Consider the following 17,168-nt stretch of genomic DNA (forward strand, 5'->3'; position numbering starts at 1 on the left):
TAAGCCAACAGGTCTTTGGAAGGGTGTAAGTTGATTACATCAGCCCCAGTGCTCAACTGGTACTTATTTTATTGACCCTGAAAGGATGGAAAGCAAAGTTGACTCCCAGTAGCATTTGAACTCAGAATGTAGAGTAAGAAGAAATGCTGCTTACCATTTTTCCCCAGTGTAGTAACAATTCTGCCAGCTCACTGCCTGTGAGTGCTAAATATTCAAGTTTAGTTATGAAATATTGTAAAAATGCCAAAAACTTACATTTCCTTGTAATTAAACAATATGCAGTGTGATCAGAAATACATGGCATCACTGGTAAGTTCCAGAAACAGCCTATGGCAGTTAATGTGTTAAATTTCTTTGTTAAAAAAATAAGAACCAATTTTATTTTGAAAACCTTGGGTAATGTCCTCTTTGACATGAAAAGTTACCCCTATGTTATGTCCTGCCCTCTTGTTCATAACCCAAAAGTGAAACAAAATGAGTGGAATATTTAGTTTTACTTACTTTTGAGCAGGAACATACTCTGATTCTATAGGTTCGCAGTGTGCTCCAACCACAGTTACTCCCTTTTTGATGTCTGAAAATGTTTTACCAAGATTTTCTCCTCTAATTGTCAAAAGGGTTCCACCTTCTTTTGGACCTTTCGATGGATGAAACTGTTCAAAAAAAAAAAAAAAAGTTATTACATATTCAGAGAATTATTGGCTGGAAATGTTATAGTGTGTGACCAAATCCTTTTGTTACTATATTTTGGTTGAAAGCACAAACTTTACTTTAATTAATTTTTAGACTAAAGAACAAAGTAAAATAACTTTGTCATTACTAAACTGGGGTTTGGAATATAACTTAACATTGAATTTTGATGAAAGGCTTTAATGGAGATCTCTTTAAACTGGAAAATAAAATGGTACCTAATCCTTTGAATTAGATACTTTCTTCACTAGTCTTTCAAGGAAGACATTATCCAAGAGAATTAACATTGATTATCCAAAGTGTTCTCATATTAAGGTATGATTTGAGAGAGATTTGACAGAGAGAGAACATGTGAGAGGAATGGAGGATACATGTAGGGGCTAAAATTTGTCATAAAAGTTGGTGATGGAGGGTCCTAGATATATAGGTAAGGGAAGAGGAAGAGTAAAAAAATGTCATGAGAGTATTGTGTCTGTATCACCAATGGGATAACTGAGATGATTGTGAAAATCTACCCAGATTCATGATATCTTACAAAAGCAGGCACTGTGAAGATAACAGTGATGTTTGGGATTTTGCATGCAGACATGCCTCAACTTCTCTTTTTATGCCAGTATAACACACGCATACAGAATAAAAAGAGGAAAATGGATGATAGCAGTTCAATCTGTGATACATGTGTTTCAATAGCATGGTATCTTATTCATTATTTGTGCATTACATCATACAAAAAAACTTGCCACGTCATTAGACAACTGACAGGTATGATAGCAAAATCTTATTTTTGTTTGTTTTAAGTAACACACACACACACACACACACACACAAATAAACAATCTAACATTAAATTGAAGAAGGATTACTCAATACTTTTCTAGTAGAATACATATATATATTAAAGATCGACGCTGTCTTTGGAGTTTCAGTGTCATTGCCTTCATCAAACAATCAGATGAAGGCTAACAAACTGAAACTTCGAAGTCACTGACAACTTCTTCTTTGTTAAAATGTAAACATTATATACATATATATATATATATACATGTGTGTGCACCAAAGTACATGCACATTATGAGAATTTATGCAGCTGACAAGATGTGATTGAGGACAGATATGAATGCTTACCTCAGTTATTTTCACATTGCGACAAATCTCGGAGCTAGGAAACCAAGGGTAATCAGTGCACTGTGACCGGATACTGCACTTGTTCTCACACCAGCCACATCTGTATATCTTGTCCATGGTTAAGCAAATACCACAGCTTGTAGCCATCGATTCACATTTGTACATTTTAACTGCAAACAACAAAAACAAACATAACATAACATTACATAATATAACATAGGTTTGATAGTGCAAATAGGAAAACAGAACTTGAAACATGAGTTTCCATATATTTTATTAATAAGTAACGGAGGTTATGGAGTGACACAAAGGCTGAAAGTTTCATGTGTTAGCACTTACCAAACTTTGATGAATACCAGTGCTTGAAATTATCTGACTCCTTTTGCCAATTATTAATTAATCATCTATCTATCTGTTGTATAGTATTTAATATATGTTGTTCAAATGCATGCCACTGATCAGTCTGACTTATTACTCTAAGGTCATTTTCATTTAAATTATGCAAATGCCGAGGCCATAAATGTGTTCTACTCTCTTTGTATATGTCTCTTGGCTGCTGGCAATAGGTTAAAATTGTTGATGGTGCCTATTAAGGCAGAAACATATGTTTGAGTCTGCCCTCTTATGCTCTAGACAATAAGTGTGTACCTTGTCTAAATGGTTAAGTCAACTTCATAGCAATCTTGATTCTTTAGATTACCTCCCTTCCTCATATGGAGATGTTCTCAACTGTCATTTGATAATTGCGACTCATGTTCTAGAACCAGAGATAGCTTTAATAAATCAAGAATTTATATTGTATCATACTTGTCTATGTTGTTCAAATCCATGCCACTGGCTTCTCTGCATTATTCCCATTATCTTAATTTTATTTAACACACACACACACACCAAGCTCTCAGATCGTTTCCATCTCCCAAATTCACTCATATGGTTTTGGTCAGCTCAGGTTTATAGTAGAAGATACTTTCCCAAGATGCCATGTGGTAGGACTGAACCTGGAACCATGTGGTAGTGATGCAAGCTCCTTAAACCACACAGCCAAGCCAGTGTCTATCATGTAGAATTCAATAAAACAATTGTTACTCTTAACCCTTTAGTATTTAATCCAGCCATTTCTGGCCCAAATATTCTATGTTTCAAATTAAAACTGATCAGATCCAACTCCTCACAACAACCCTACAATGTCATTCTAAAAATATACAAACACACTATTGATGTCTTAAAACTACAAATTAATGTATGATTAATTCAAAACATTGTGAATAGACAAGCAATGAATTTGACAAAGAAATTTGAATGCTAAAAGGTTAATCTACTAAATTTTGATTTAGATATTTAGATTACTTCTAAATAAGAACACAGTGTTGTAAAACTAGAGCTGGCTTCAGGTAGCAGAGTATCAAAATGGTTAATTATCGTTTTGAGTTTTTTGCACAAGGCTGGCAATTTGAGGAGAGGGGGAAGTCGATTACATTGACTCCAGTGCTCAGCTAGCACTGAAAGGATGAAGGGTAAAGTTGATCTCAAAGGAATTTGAACTCAGAATGTAGAGAGCTGGATTTAATTGTAGCTAAGCATTTTGTCAGATACAAGTAATGTTTCTGGTCAATAATGTCATATAAAAATATCTTAACTAATGATTTATAATTAGCAAATTGCAATAATTAGCTAGTTGAACTATTTGACATATATTCCCATATGCAGTATTGTCTTCATATTCCCCAAAAATTAAATAAAGACATAAAAAAAAAAAACATGCTCTTTTTGAAAGAAAGGGCCATAACTACAGTTCAAAAAATGCTGAAAAGAACTGAACAGATATGTGTATGTGTGTGTATATGGGTGTCTGAGTATATGTATATATGTATGTATCTATGTGTATATATATAGTTATGTTGCATCTATTAGGAATACAACATAACTATACAATTGTAGTGAATAATAAACAAGTGTCCAACCATACTCCTTTTCCCCGACTTAAATTCCTTCAATTTATATATTTATATATATATATATATATATATATATATATATATATATACACAACACAACTGAACATCCCTATCATTCCATATAGTGCTACTTTACAATTTGTTTTCAAAAAGATTTTGTTTACAATTTTTTTTTGCCATTGCTTTTTGTATTTTTTTGTTATTTCTTTTTTTATTAAATGCATCTTCCATAAGTGATTGTAATATAACAGAAAGGAAGTTTACAATTGATTAGAAAAGCTAAAAATGAATAAATAAATAAATAAATGTAAGAGGAAGAAGATAAAAAAAAGTAAAAAGGAGAACAATTACAAAACAATGTTTTATTCATTATTCTATATGTATTATGTGTGTGTGCATATAGCACACACACACACACAAATATATGTGTGTATACACACAGAGATATATATTTATGCATTAAATATTTTATTTTGCGGCAATCAAAGACTTATTTCCATTACTATTTTTATTATTTTTTAAAGTGGAACTCTTTACTGTAGTGAGATAATACATACCTCATGTTGAGTGAGAGAGGGTAAGGAATTTTTACACACACACACACATATAAATAAATAAATAAATATATATATATATATATATATAAATAAATAAGTAAATAAATAAATATATTTGTTTGTGTCTGTCTGATATTATACAAATATATATCTACACACACACCCACCCACACACATTCATTGTATTTGCATATCAATGTGTGTGTGTATATGTGTAATATTATACACAAACGTGGTGAGCTGCCATTTTGTCTGTCTTCATGTTCTAAGTTCAAATTCTGCCGAGGTCAGCCTTGCCTTTCATCCTTTTGGGGTTGATAAAGTAAGTAGATGAGCATTGGGGCTGATGTAATCAACACACACACATATACATACATACATACATACACACACACACACACACACATATTTATTCATGTGTGCATGTATATCTGTAATAGGGCAAATTCCTTATCTTTCTTCCTTTCTGCCTGTCATCTTAGGGGAAAAAATCCAATGTGGTCATATCTGGAGAGAGTTGGGTTCTGCTAGGTCCAAAAATGCACAAGACATGCTATATTTCACAGCAGCATCCATATGACTCCACCACAAATTGGCGACCTAAGGCATACACATTTGAATGTACACATGTCTTTCTAGACATGTAACTAAAAGGAATATGTAAAAAGCACTTGTGCCAGTGTCGTGTACAAAGCATCTGTCCCAGAGCCACGTAAGACACATTTTTGCTAGTTCCCTGTACAAAACACCTGTGTTGGTGCCATGTAAAAATCGCCCAGTACACTCTGTAAAGTTGTTGGCATTAAGAAGGGTATCCAGCCATAGAATCCATGCCAAAGCAAACAACTAGGGCCTTGTGCAACCCAGCCCATGCTAACATGGAAAATGGACATTAAATTATGATAATGATGATGATGATCATCAGCATTTTAATGACCATTTCTCCATGGAACACACAGAGTTTGTTGATGCAGATTTTCTACAGCTGGATACCCTTCCTGTTGCCAACCCTCACCTGTTTCCAAGCAAGGTAATATTTCCCCAAGGCAAAGAGATGCTTTCCATGGAAGACTAGAAATGAAAAACATCACTTGTATGATGATGGTAATGGTTATGTCATGACAAGAGTACAGACAAACACACACATATACAATGGTCTTTTTCCATTTTTACCATCTAACTAATCCATTTTTAAGGCATTGGTCAGCCTTGGGTTATATCTTTCTTTTATCCATTACTTGTTTCAGTCAATGGATTCAAGGCATGCAGGAGCACTACTTTGAATATTAAACCAAATCAACCCAAGTATTATTTTTTAGTAATGAGGCTAATATCTATGTGTGTGTGTGTGTATGTTCGTGCACGTGAGAGAGAGAGTGTATCATCATCATCATTTAACATCCGTTTACCATGCTGGCATGGGTTGGATGGTCCTGTCTTAAGATTGTCAGTCTGATTCCCAGCAGCGCATTGTGTCCTTTATCTCTTTATTTCACATTATTCCAGTCCACTCAGCTGACAAAAACGAGTTGTACCTGCAGTTCAATGAGCTAGCCTTGTCACATTCTCTGTCATGATGAATCTTCCTGCGAACTACATTATGGGCATGCATGCCATTTGCATGTTAATTTCAAGAGCTGGCTGTTTCTGTTGGTCAAATCAACTGGAACACTCTTCATTGTAAGCAACAGAGAGACACACACACACACGTGTGTGTGTGTGTGTGTGTGAGTGTATCATCATCATTATTTAACATCCATTTACCATGCTGACATGGGTTGGATGCTCCTGTCAAACAACCCATGCCAGCATGGAAAACAGACGTTAAATGATGTGATGATATGTGTGTGTGTGTGTGTGTGTGTGTGTGTGTGTGTGTGTGTGTGTGTGTGTATATATATATATATATATATTTATATATATATGATGGACTCTCCTGTCGTTAGATGACATACGAGGGTTCGACATTTTTTTACCAAACAACCATATCAATGATTGTTTATAGTGATCAAATGTTTATATAAATGAAGACATGTATGCTTAGTGGTTAGGGAATTCAGCTCACGACCATAGGGTCATGAGTTCAATTCCAGGCAATATGTTGTGTACTTGAGCAAGATACTTTATTTCACATTGCTCCAGTTCATTCAGCCAGCAAAAGCGAATAGTATCTATATTTCACAGGGCCAGCCTTCTGTGTTATGCTGAATCTCCCTGAGAACTAGTTAAGGGTACACATATCAGTGGAGTGTTCATTCATTTGCATTTTAATTTCACAAGCAGGCTTTTCTATTGATCGGGTCAACTGGAAACCTCATTGTCATAACCAACTAGAAGCCAGGCCACTTTCCATAACTTGAGGTTGCCCCGTGTCTTGTGGTTGAAATTAGTTACATGGAAACTATGAGGAAGCATGCCAAATGGTACCAGTAATTCAAAGCTCAAATGTTATTACACTGACTAGCTTCAGAATTAACATGATGGTTACATTCTCTGTGGAATATTCATTCACTAATGTACTTATTCACAAAGCCTGGTAGTTCAGTGGATTGAACAACTAAAAATGTACGATCGAACATTTTGACTGAGAAATACTTACACACATATTCTTATGTGCATATCCACACACACACATCTCTTTTTCTGTCTTCATAAAATAAACAAAAATGCATGTATCGCTCTCTCTCTCTCTATATATATATATATATATACACAAATATATATTAATGTATATGCATATATTCATATACACATAAATGTATACATATACACATACAAGTATGTACATACATCATATATAGGTACATACACACATGTATATATGAGTGTATATATGTATATAAGAACATAGCCAAATCAGGAAAGAAACATTATTTTCTTCTTCAACACAAAATTTTTCTCTTCTCTTTCATTAGTTTCAATACTATTACTACTATCATTACAATAACTGTTATTATTATTACTATTATTATTATCATCATTATTGTTTTTATTATTTGCTCCACCAAGAGAAGGAAGCATGCCAACATGCACACTGCCATTTTCACAGAGTAATTATCATTTTCTTTTGTGCATCTCTTTATTTGCATCAATAACTTTTGTGATGGAATGATTAACCCCAGAGCACTGAGGCTAAATGGATTCTTTAACTTTGAAACAAAACAATGAGAGATTATAAAAGGAAAAGAAAATAATAATAATAATAATAATAATAATAACAACAGAAATAATAATGATGTAGTGATGATAATAATAATAATAATAATAGTAAAGGATAAATGTTTATGAAGTTGCAGCACATAGAACACAGACCCAGTAACAATGTTTTATACATGACTGGAAAAAAAATCTCTCTAACCTATTTGAAGTTGAAAATAGTAAGGAAAGAAAACAGCTGTTGTGTGGTGTTTATTTTTGCATGTGAATGAATAGTCCTCTTCAACAGTGTTAAATCTGTATGTATGTATGTATGTATATATATACATATACACACACACACACACACAAACACACACATATATATCGTTGCTATTATGCAAAAGTGTTGTAAGTTCAAGACGTTGCTTTTTCGGAAAACGCAAAAATAATTTCACCATTCCATAGTAAAACTGTTGTACTACACTTTAACAATGTTTGATATCTTGGCATCTGAAGCAGCTGGAGATACAATAGTTTGACCAAAATAACTGGCTATTACAAGCAAAAAATAAATATTGAATAAAACACATTTGGCCAAATCTGGACATGCGACAGTTTAACATAACAGTAATGATATATATATATGCCACACCCTAACAGTTGAGGGAACCCGTGGAAGAGGTAGGCCCAGGAAGACCTGGGCTGAGGTGGTGAGGCAAGACCTTCGTACATTGGGCCTCACCGAGGCGATGACTACGGACCGAGACCTTTGGAAATGGGCTGTGCGTGAGAAGACCCGGCAAGCCAAGTAAGATCGTTGCCAGTGCCCCTGGACTGGTTCTTGTGCGGGTGGCACATGAGATGCACCATTTTGAGCGTGGCCATTGCCAGTACCGCCTGACTGGCTCCTGTAGGATTTTCGAGCGAGATCGTTGCCAGTGCCCCTGGACTGGCTTGTGCGGGTGGCACATAAAAGACACCATTTCGAGCGTGGCCGTTTTCGTGCGGGTGACACGTAAAAGCACCCACTACACTCTCTGAGTGGTTGGCGTTAGGAAGGGCATCCAGCTGTAGAAACTCTGCCAAATCAGACTGGAGCCTGGTGTTGCCATCCGGTTTCACCAGTCCTCAGTCAAATCGTCCAACCCATGCTAGCATGGAAAGCGGACGTTAAACGATGATGATGATGATGATGATATATCCATGTATATACCCCCACACACACATGCAATCATCGTCGTCATCATTATCATCTTTTGATGTTCACCTTCCATTCTGGCACAGTTTAGAAGGATTAACAGGATCCAACAAGCTAGAGGATGATGTTGAAATCCAATGTCTGCTTTGGTATAGCTTCTACAGCTGGATGCCCGTCCTGAAACCAACCTCTTTACAGAGTATAGTGAATGTTCTTATCATGGCACCAGCACTGCTGAGGTCACTGAGTAACTTGCAAAATCTAAACATTTACACATACACACACACACACACACATATCTAAAACAAGTAAGGAATAGAGTTGCTGTTATCACATTTATTCAAAGGTTTATAACTTTTTTAATAACTTATGATTGAAAAATTATGTAAGGTGCAAAAACATAGAAGTGAGCAATGAAATTGTCACACCAATAACATTGGTTCCAAATATTGGCACAAGACCAGCAAGTTCGGGGGGGAGGGAGTAAGTCGGTTGCACAACCCCAGCATTCAACTGGTACTTATTCTGTCAACCCGGAAAGAATGAAATGTGAAGTCAACCTTGATGGAACCTGAACTCAGAAGGTGAAGACATATGAAATACTACTAAACATTTCACCTAGTGTGCTGATGATTCTGCCCACTCGCCAACTTATACCCATTGCTTAATATTCTTTTCTACTCTAAGCACAAGGCCTGAAATTTTTGGGGAGTGGGGGCAGTCAAATAGATTAACCCCATTACACAACTGGTACAGCACAGATGAACTGTTTGAAGAGCTCTAAGCAGTAAAAAGTTCTTGCACAAAATATTCCTTCTGTCAGGTCTGTGTTCATAACTTTTTATTTAAAAACTTTTATATATGGTTAGTAAGTTTTCACCGAAGATCTTTTTTCAAATACTACAACTGTACCAAGAAATGTTTCTAAAATCTCTCTAAATATATATATATATATATTTTTAAAATAACGTTGACCACTAACGTGGACAATTAATGTGCTAGAAATAGATCACATCTTGTGTCTATTAAGACCTAAATTGTTCTCAACATGAAATATAGCAGCATACCAAAACGTGAGCGAGCAAGACATTTAAAATCACCTTCAGAATGCTTTTTTAGGTGATTTTAAATGTCTTGCCCGCTCACGTTTTGGTATGCTGCTATATTTCATGTTGAGAACAATTTAGGTCTTAATAGACACAAGATGTGATCTATTTCTAGCACATTAATTGTCCATGTTAGTGGTCAACGTTATTTTTTAAAAATGTACCTTAATCCCCTGAGATTACAGATACTATTTCTGAATCTCTTTGATTCTTTAGATGTGCTGGCCTCCTGATAATTAATCGATATTAATTAATATATGATTAATTACCAGATTTTATAATATTATATATATATATATATATATATATATATATATATATATATATATGTATATATATACATGCGCGTTCGTTTTGGTAAGGTGAAAATTCTGTTTATTCGTATATGTTGATACTTTACTATGCTGACGAACGGAAACTAGATTTAAGTCTGGTGATCGTGAAATCAGTCGATACATAGTTGAGTTTATTTTTTTTAAATGTTGGTTTCTTTCAAAAGTTGTTTTCCTCGCATTCGGTACTAAAATGTGTTTATTTGGGAAGTCTAGTGTGTGGCATTATTCTGTAGTAATGCCCTTTATATATATATATATATATATATATATATATGATGTAAACCTATGTAGTAGACATAGAAACATATTAAGTTTACTTATTTCTTCATTGATTAAAAAAATGATGAACTGTCTTAATCTATTTTTGACCCTTCTTGATTGTCTTATCAGAGGAGTAGTTTTATAATTTCCTGTTTCCAGGAACAAAAAGCACATCTATATACATCATGCATTTGCATACACACAGACACAGTAAAAGAAAAATAGAAAGCTGAAGATGTGACAATTTTGTCTCAATGATCACGGACACTGACCTTGTATACTTCCTAGGTTATCCAAAGGTCTTTCGTTGGGGCCCCATGTAATCTCAAATGGCACATTTCGGTAGGGAACATCTGGCTCATATGAAAACTGAAAAAGTAAATTTGAGAAGAAAGCAAAAGAAGCCTATTAGTCAAGAAAAACATTTAATAGAACCACATGAAATTAATATATACCTCCCATCCATGCACACATACAGTGATGAGAATAGAGGGCGTGACCATCTTGTTATGGCCTGTAGACTATGACCAACTTGCTATGGCCTATAGACTAAAAAATGATATATAAACAGTAAAATAAGCACGTGGCTGGAGATTTGCTTCCAAACCACATGGTTTCAGGTTCAATCCCAGTGTGTGACACCTTGGTCAAGTCTCTTCTGTTATAGCCTCAGGTCAAGCAAAACTATTTGAGTGGATTTGGTAGAAGGAAACCAAAAGAAGCCTGTTGCATGTATGTATGTAAATTTAAGTCACAATATATGGATTCAAATAATCCGGTAGTACTCATAAAAAAATCTCCTTAATGTATCATTCAACAAAACACACAGAATATTTTAACAAAGACTTTCTTTCACCTGAGGACGTAGCTCAAATTCTGCATTATTTTGAAGGGTTTTTGCATTAATGCAGACATGTAAATAATTCATTTGTTATTAAATACAATAATATAAATTATTCACATGTTTTTAAGTTATGAAACATTCTGTTGTAATACTAAAATTTTGTTATTGTTAAATAAAATTTCATCAAACTATTTCTCTGTAATTTATGACAGTATGCAGGTCTGTATGTATGTGTATATGTGTTATTTCTTTACTCCCCACAAGGGGCTACGCACAGAGGGGACAAACATGGACAGACAAATGGATTAAGTCGATTATATCGACCCCAGTGCATAACTGGTACTTATTTAATCGACCCTGAAAGGATGAAAGGCAAAGTTGACCTCGGCGGAATTTGAACTCAGAACGTAGCGGCATTTCACCCGGCATGCTAACGTTTCTGCCAGCTCGCCGCCTTTGTGTATATGTGTATGTGTATGTGTGTGTGTGTACATCTTTGTCCCTCATCACTACCTGGTGACTAGAGTTGGTTAGTTGACACCCCCCATAATTGAGTGGTTTGGCAAAAAGAGTGCAACAGATTAAGTTCCAGACTTAAAAAGTAAGTACTGGGTTTGATATGTTTGACTAAACCCTTGAAGGTGATGCCCCATTATGGCTGCAGTTCAATGACTGAAACAAGTAAAAGATAGAAGATAAATAGCAATGTTATAAAGATCTTTAGCTAATACTTTAATTATTAAACTGAGGATGAAGAGATAATGCTGTAAACATTTTATTCCAGCCAAAACTACCTGAGACTGGGAATCAGTAAAAACTCGATTAAGTCAGCATATCTTTTATCTCTACTGATTTCCTTGCTGGGGCACCAACCTGAAAGGTCTTAGTCAAACAGATTGAGCACAGTATTTTTGTGGCTTCTTTTTTTTTTTCTTTTTAAAGTTGTACTTATTCTGTTGCCCCCTTTTACCAAACTGCTATATTATATGGATGTAAACAAAGCAACACCAGTTGTCAAGTGATGGAGGATGGCAGAGTGGATGACAAATGCAAAACACACACACACACACACATATATATATATATATATGTGTGTGTGTGTGTGTGTGTGTGTGTGTGTGTGTGGAAACCTGTCATTTGTGTGAGTATATATGGTAGGCTTCCACACAGTTTTCATCAACTAAATTCATTCGCAAAGCATAGGTTGGCCTGGGGATAAAGCAGAAGACAAATGCCCAAGGTGCTCCACAGTGGGACTGAACCCAAACCCATGTGGTTACAAAATGTGTTTCTTGACCACATACCCATTGCTACACCTACACAGACTTTGAATTGTAGTATATTATACATGGTTAGAAGATGTTACTTTTACAGACTTCTTCAGTTCTTTGTAGTGTTGTAGGACTTCACTTCTGTTGGTAACCTCACAAGTAATACCCTTTATACCTTAATATTACCAAATTAAGTGGAAAGTAATGAGTGGAGATAAAATTACATCCTTATGGGGGCACGAGACAGTTTGAAGTCAACACTTGTAATTGCTCTAGTAGGTAGTAGTTTGTTTAGTGATAATTTGTAAAGAATGGTTCTAACCCATTTATTATTGTATTTCTACCAAAATACAATGACTTTATTTCTATCAATTTTGAAAATAATGAAGAATTTAGTAAAATAATTTCATCATTATTAAGCTGATGTTTGGAACATAAACTAACATAAAATTTTGATGGAAGGTTTTAATTTAGATTGCTTTAGCACTTTTGTTACCATATTTCAGTTGAAATACACTGCCATTATTTCAATTAATTTTCAAAATAATGAAGAATTTAGTAAAAGTACTTTATCACTATTAAGGTGATGTTTTGAACATAACATGAAACTTTGATGGAAGGTTTTAATTTAGATTACTTTAACACTTTTGCAACCATATTTCTGTTGAAATATACTACCATTATTTCAATTAAATTTGAAAATAATGAAGAATTTAGTAAAATTATTATGTCATTAACGCTTTTATTACCATATTTCTGTTGAAATATATTGTGTTTGTTTCAATTAATTTGGAAAAAATAATGAAAAATTTAATAAAATAACCGTTATTATTTAGCTAGTATTTTGAACATAAATCAACAGGAAAATTTGATGGAGAAGTTTTAATTTGGATCACTTTAAAACATGAAGTTTGTTTCATACAACCAAGGTGTTCTCAGGCAGGTTGGTATCAAAAGCATTAAGATGAAGTTTGGAACATAAATTAATATGAAATAGTGGTATTTAGGCCACTTTAAAACGGAGTTTACATCATAGAACCAAGAAGTGGTCCAAGGTGGGCGGATATCAAAAGGGTTAATAATAACAACAATAATAATAATAATAATAATAATAATAATAATAAAAAGCAAATGAGAGATGGACAGGCTCTCCTTAGATAAGGTGTTTTCAGTAATAGCCCCAAGTTGACCAAAGCCTTGCGAGTAGATTTGGTAGGTGGAAAATGAAAGAACCTCATGTATCTATAAGGCAGCGAGCTGGCAGAATCGTTAACATGCTGGGCGAAATGCTTAGCAGTATTTTGTCTGCCGTTGCATTCTGAGTTCAAATTCTGCCAAGGTTGACTTTGCCTTTCATCCTTTCGGGGTTGATTAAACAAGTACCAGTTGCACACTGGGGTCGACGTAATCGACTTAAACCCTTTGTTTGTCCCTTCTTTGTTTAGCCCCTTGTGGGCAATAAAAAATAAGTATCTATCTATCTATTTATCTATCTATCTACCTGTATGTGTGTATGTGCATGTGTGTGTGCACACACACACACACACACATGTGCACAGGGATATGTGTGTATGTATGATTGTGTCTTCTTGTCTTGTAATTAAGCAATAATTGGATATTAGTGTCACTGTCATTCAGCTCCAGTATTTTGCAAAAAATGTCTGAGCATTGGGGAAATATTAACTTGCTCAGAAACATGTTATGGTTAGTGACAGGAAGGGCATGCCATCCAGCTGCTGAAAATTCTACCTCAATAAATTCCATCCGACTCAAGCAAATATGGAAAAGTGATTGTTAAAACAATATGATGATGATGATGTCTTCATAAATGGTAGAGAGAAAATGTGTTTAAGCACCAATGTAGATTTACATTGCTAGCAAAAAGCAATACTTTAGGAAGGTTATGCCTTTTGAATTAAGCTTTTTGATTGGTTCCCAAACATAATATATCCAACCTATGTCAATTTTCTTGTTGCATTCCATTTGTGATAAATATTCCCTTCCTGCATGGAATTACTATATTTCTGTGAAAATATTCAATAGAATATCACCTGATGAGATGGTAAGAGTTTAACAATAAAAAAATTATGTAATGTTCACATTAGGAAGGGCATCCAGCCATAGAAACCAAGTCAAAACAGACTATAGAATTCTACTGTAGTCTATGGCCTTACCAGTTCCTTTCAAGCCATGCAACCAAAGCTAGCATGGAAAATAGACATTAAATGGTGATGATGATGATGATGATGATGATGATGATGATGATGATGATGATGATGATGATGATGATAAGCTAATAAATTATGTAATGGGCTACTATTTGTAGCTGCATCAAAAGCATGGTTTAATTCAGCAATGTTTTAAAATATCCATTTATTTTTGCTTACTTAACCCTTTTGTTATTGTATTTATTTTGAGATGCTCTGTGTTTCTCTCAATTATTTTAGATATAACAAAGACTTTAGTGAAATAACTTAGTTATCATTAAGCTAATGTTAGAAAACATAAATTGTGATTAAGGTTTAGTAGAAGATTTTAATTCAAAACTCATGAAAACAAGACGTTTGTACGACAGAGCCAGAGCCGGTTTCAACCAGGTTGGTAACGAAAGAGAAAGGGTTAAACTATATCACTGTCTTGACCAGATCATTAGATGTCATTACACATCATCTGGTCACAATGTACTTCCTTGCACAGTTTAAATGATGCCATGCCACCTTGCTGACTATGTGGGCAGGCCAACATTCCACCCACACCCACCCCTCTCAAGCAGGACGCCAGCCCATTGTAAGGTAATCCGTTTACAGCAGATCAGACCGGAGCAATGTTAAATGAAGTGTTTTGATCAAAAACGCAATGCACCGCTAGTCCGTGAATCGAAACCATGATCTTGTGATTGTGATTGCAATGCTGCAACCATTAGGCCACAAGCCTACACACAGACACATATACTCTTACACAAAGAAGAATTGCTAATCAGCAGTAAAAATGCAGGGGGCCATTTGGCAAACCGACTTCTTAATTCCTACCTCACACCCTGTAGTCACTGTCGTGCTTCATTTACTTTGCTAATGTCTTTAAGAAACACAAGGGTGCTGCTATAAAATCTTATTTTCACATTTTCAACACCCTTGCAAAGTTTAAGCCTTGCAACTATAAGAAACCCATCTTTCTTTCCATGCACCTAATGTGTGTGTGTGTGTGTGTGTATGTAGGTATATACATGTGTATACACACACATCTATATATACATGCATGCATACATACATACATACATATTATATACACATATCTACACATACATACATATTTATATACACATATACAAGTGCACACATACATATATATATATACATGTATACATACATAAATATATATATATATATGTATACACACATGTATACATAAATAAATATATACACATATATGTATACATACATAAATATATATACACATATATGTATATATACATTAATATATACATATATACACATATATGTATACATACATAAATATATACACACATAAATATATACACACATATGTATATATACATTAATATATATATATACACATATATGTATACATACATAAATATATATATATACATATATATACATACATAAACATATATATATACACACACACATATTTATTCAGAAAAATACATCAGATCTTTGTTTTCTTCTCTTATCTCTCAAGAAGCAGACTGAAATTTACTTGAGAGAGAGAGAGAGAGAGAGAGAGAGAGAGAGAGAGAGAGAGAGAGAGAGAGAGAGAGAGAGAGAAGCGAGATACATACAGACTGAAGATATTTATCCCGCAGCCAGCAGACTGAAGATAAATAACTAACACTAGATTATCTGATAAGATAAACAAGAAACAAAAGGTTATGTGTGGTAAAAACACACACACACAGATGCACGTGCTCACTCACACACACATGCACACAAGCATGTGCATACCGCACACACAAGCATTCCCTGCATATGACACATGGCCCTTGGAAATAGATAACGATAAATATTTAAACATCTATATTCAGATAATGATGATGGTGATGATGACGATGACGATGATGATGAGAGTCAATTTATACCCTGCCACTAACCACCTCCAGTTTCCTAACCTCTGAGGTCCAACCATTTGTTTTTGCATTATTCTTGTTGATATTTTTAATGTTTGTGTCTCTGGGAAAGTCATCAGAAGAGCTCTTTGAAATATGAAATTGTGTAAAAGAGAATATATATATATATATATATATATATATACATATATATACATATATATATATATATATATATATATATATATATATATATACATATATATATACATATATATATACATATATATATATACATATATACATATATATATACATATATATATACATATATATATACATATATATATACATATATATATATACATATATATATATACATATATATATATACATATATATATATATATATATATATATACATATATATATATATACATATATATATATATATATATATATATATATATATATACATATATATATATACATATATATATATACATATATATATATATATATATATATATATATACATATATATATATACATATATATATATATATATATATATATATATACATATATATATATACATATATATATATATATATATATATAT

At 33.8% G+C, this 17,168-nt stretch overlaps 1 protein-coding gene across 1 annotated transcript in view; it reads left to right on the top strand.

The window, feature by feature from the left end:
• Window positions 1-17,168, top strand: part of LOC106878623 (plexin-A2) — a 758,495-nt gene that overhangs the window by 645,523 nt on the left and 95,804 nt on the right. The window contains exon 12 of the mRNA XM_089351892.1: window positions 11,422-11,428. Coding sequence (XP_089208018.1) covers window positions 11,422-11,428 — 7 coding nt within the window. The remainder of the gene's footprint in view (window positions 1-11,421; window positions 11,429-17,168) is intronic.

This window comes from Octopus bimaculoides, chromosome 5 (genome assembly GCF_046866305.1).
Source record: "Octopus bimaculoides isolate indiv1 chromosome 5, ASM4686630v1, whole genome shotgun sequence".
NCBI lineage: Eukaryota > Metazoa > Mollusca > Cephalopoda > Octopoda > Octopodidae > Octopus > Octopus bimaculoides.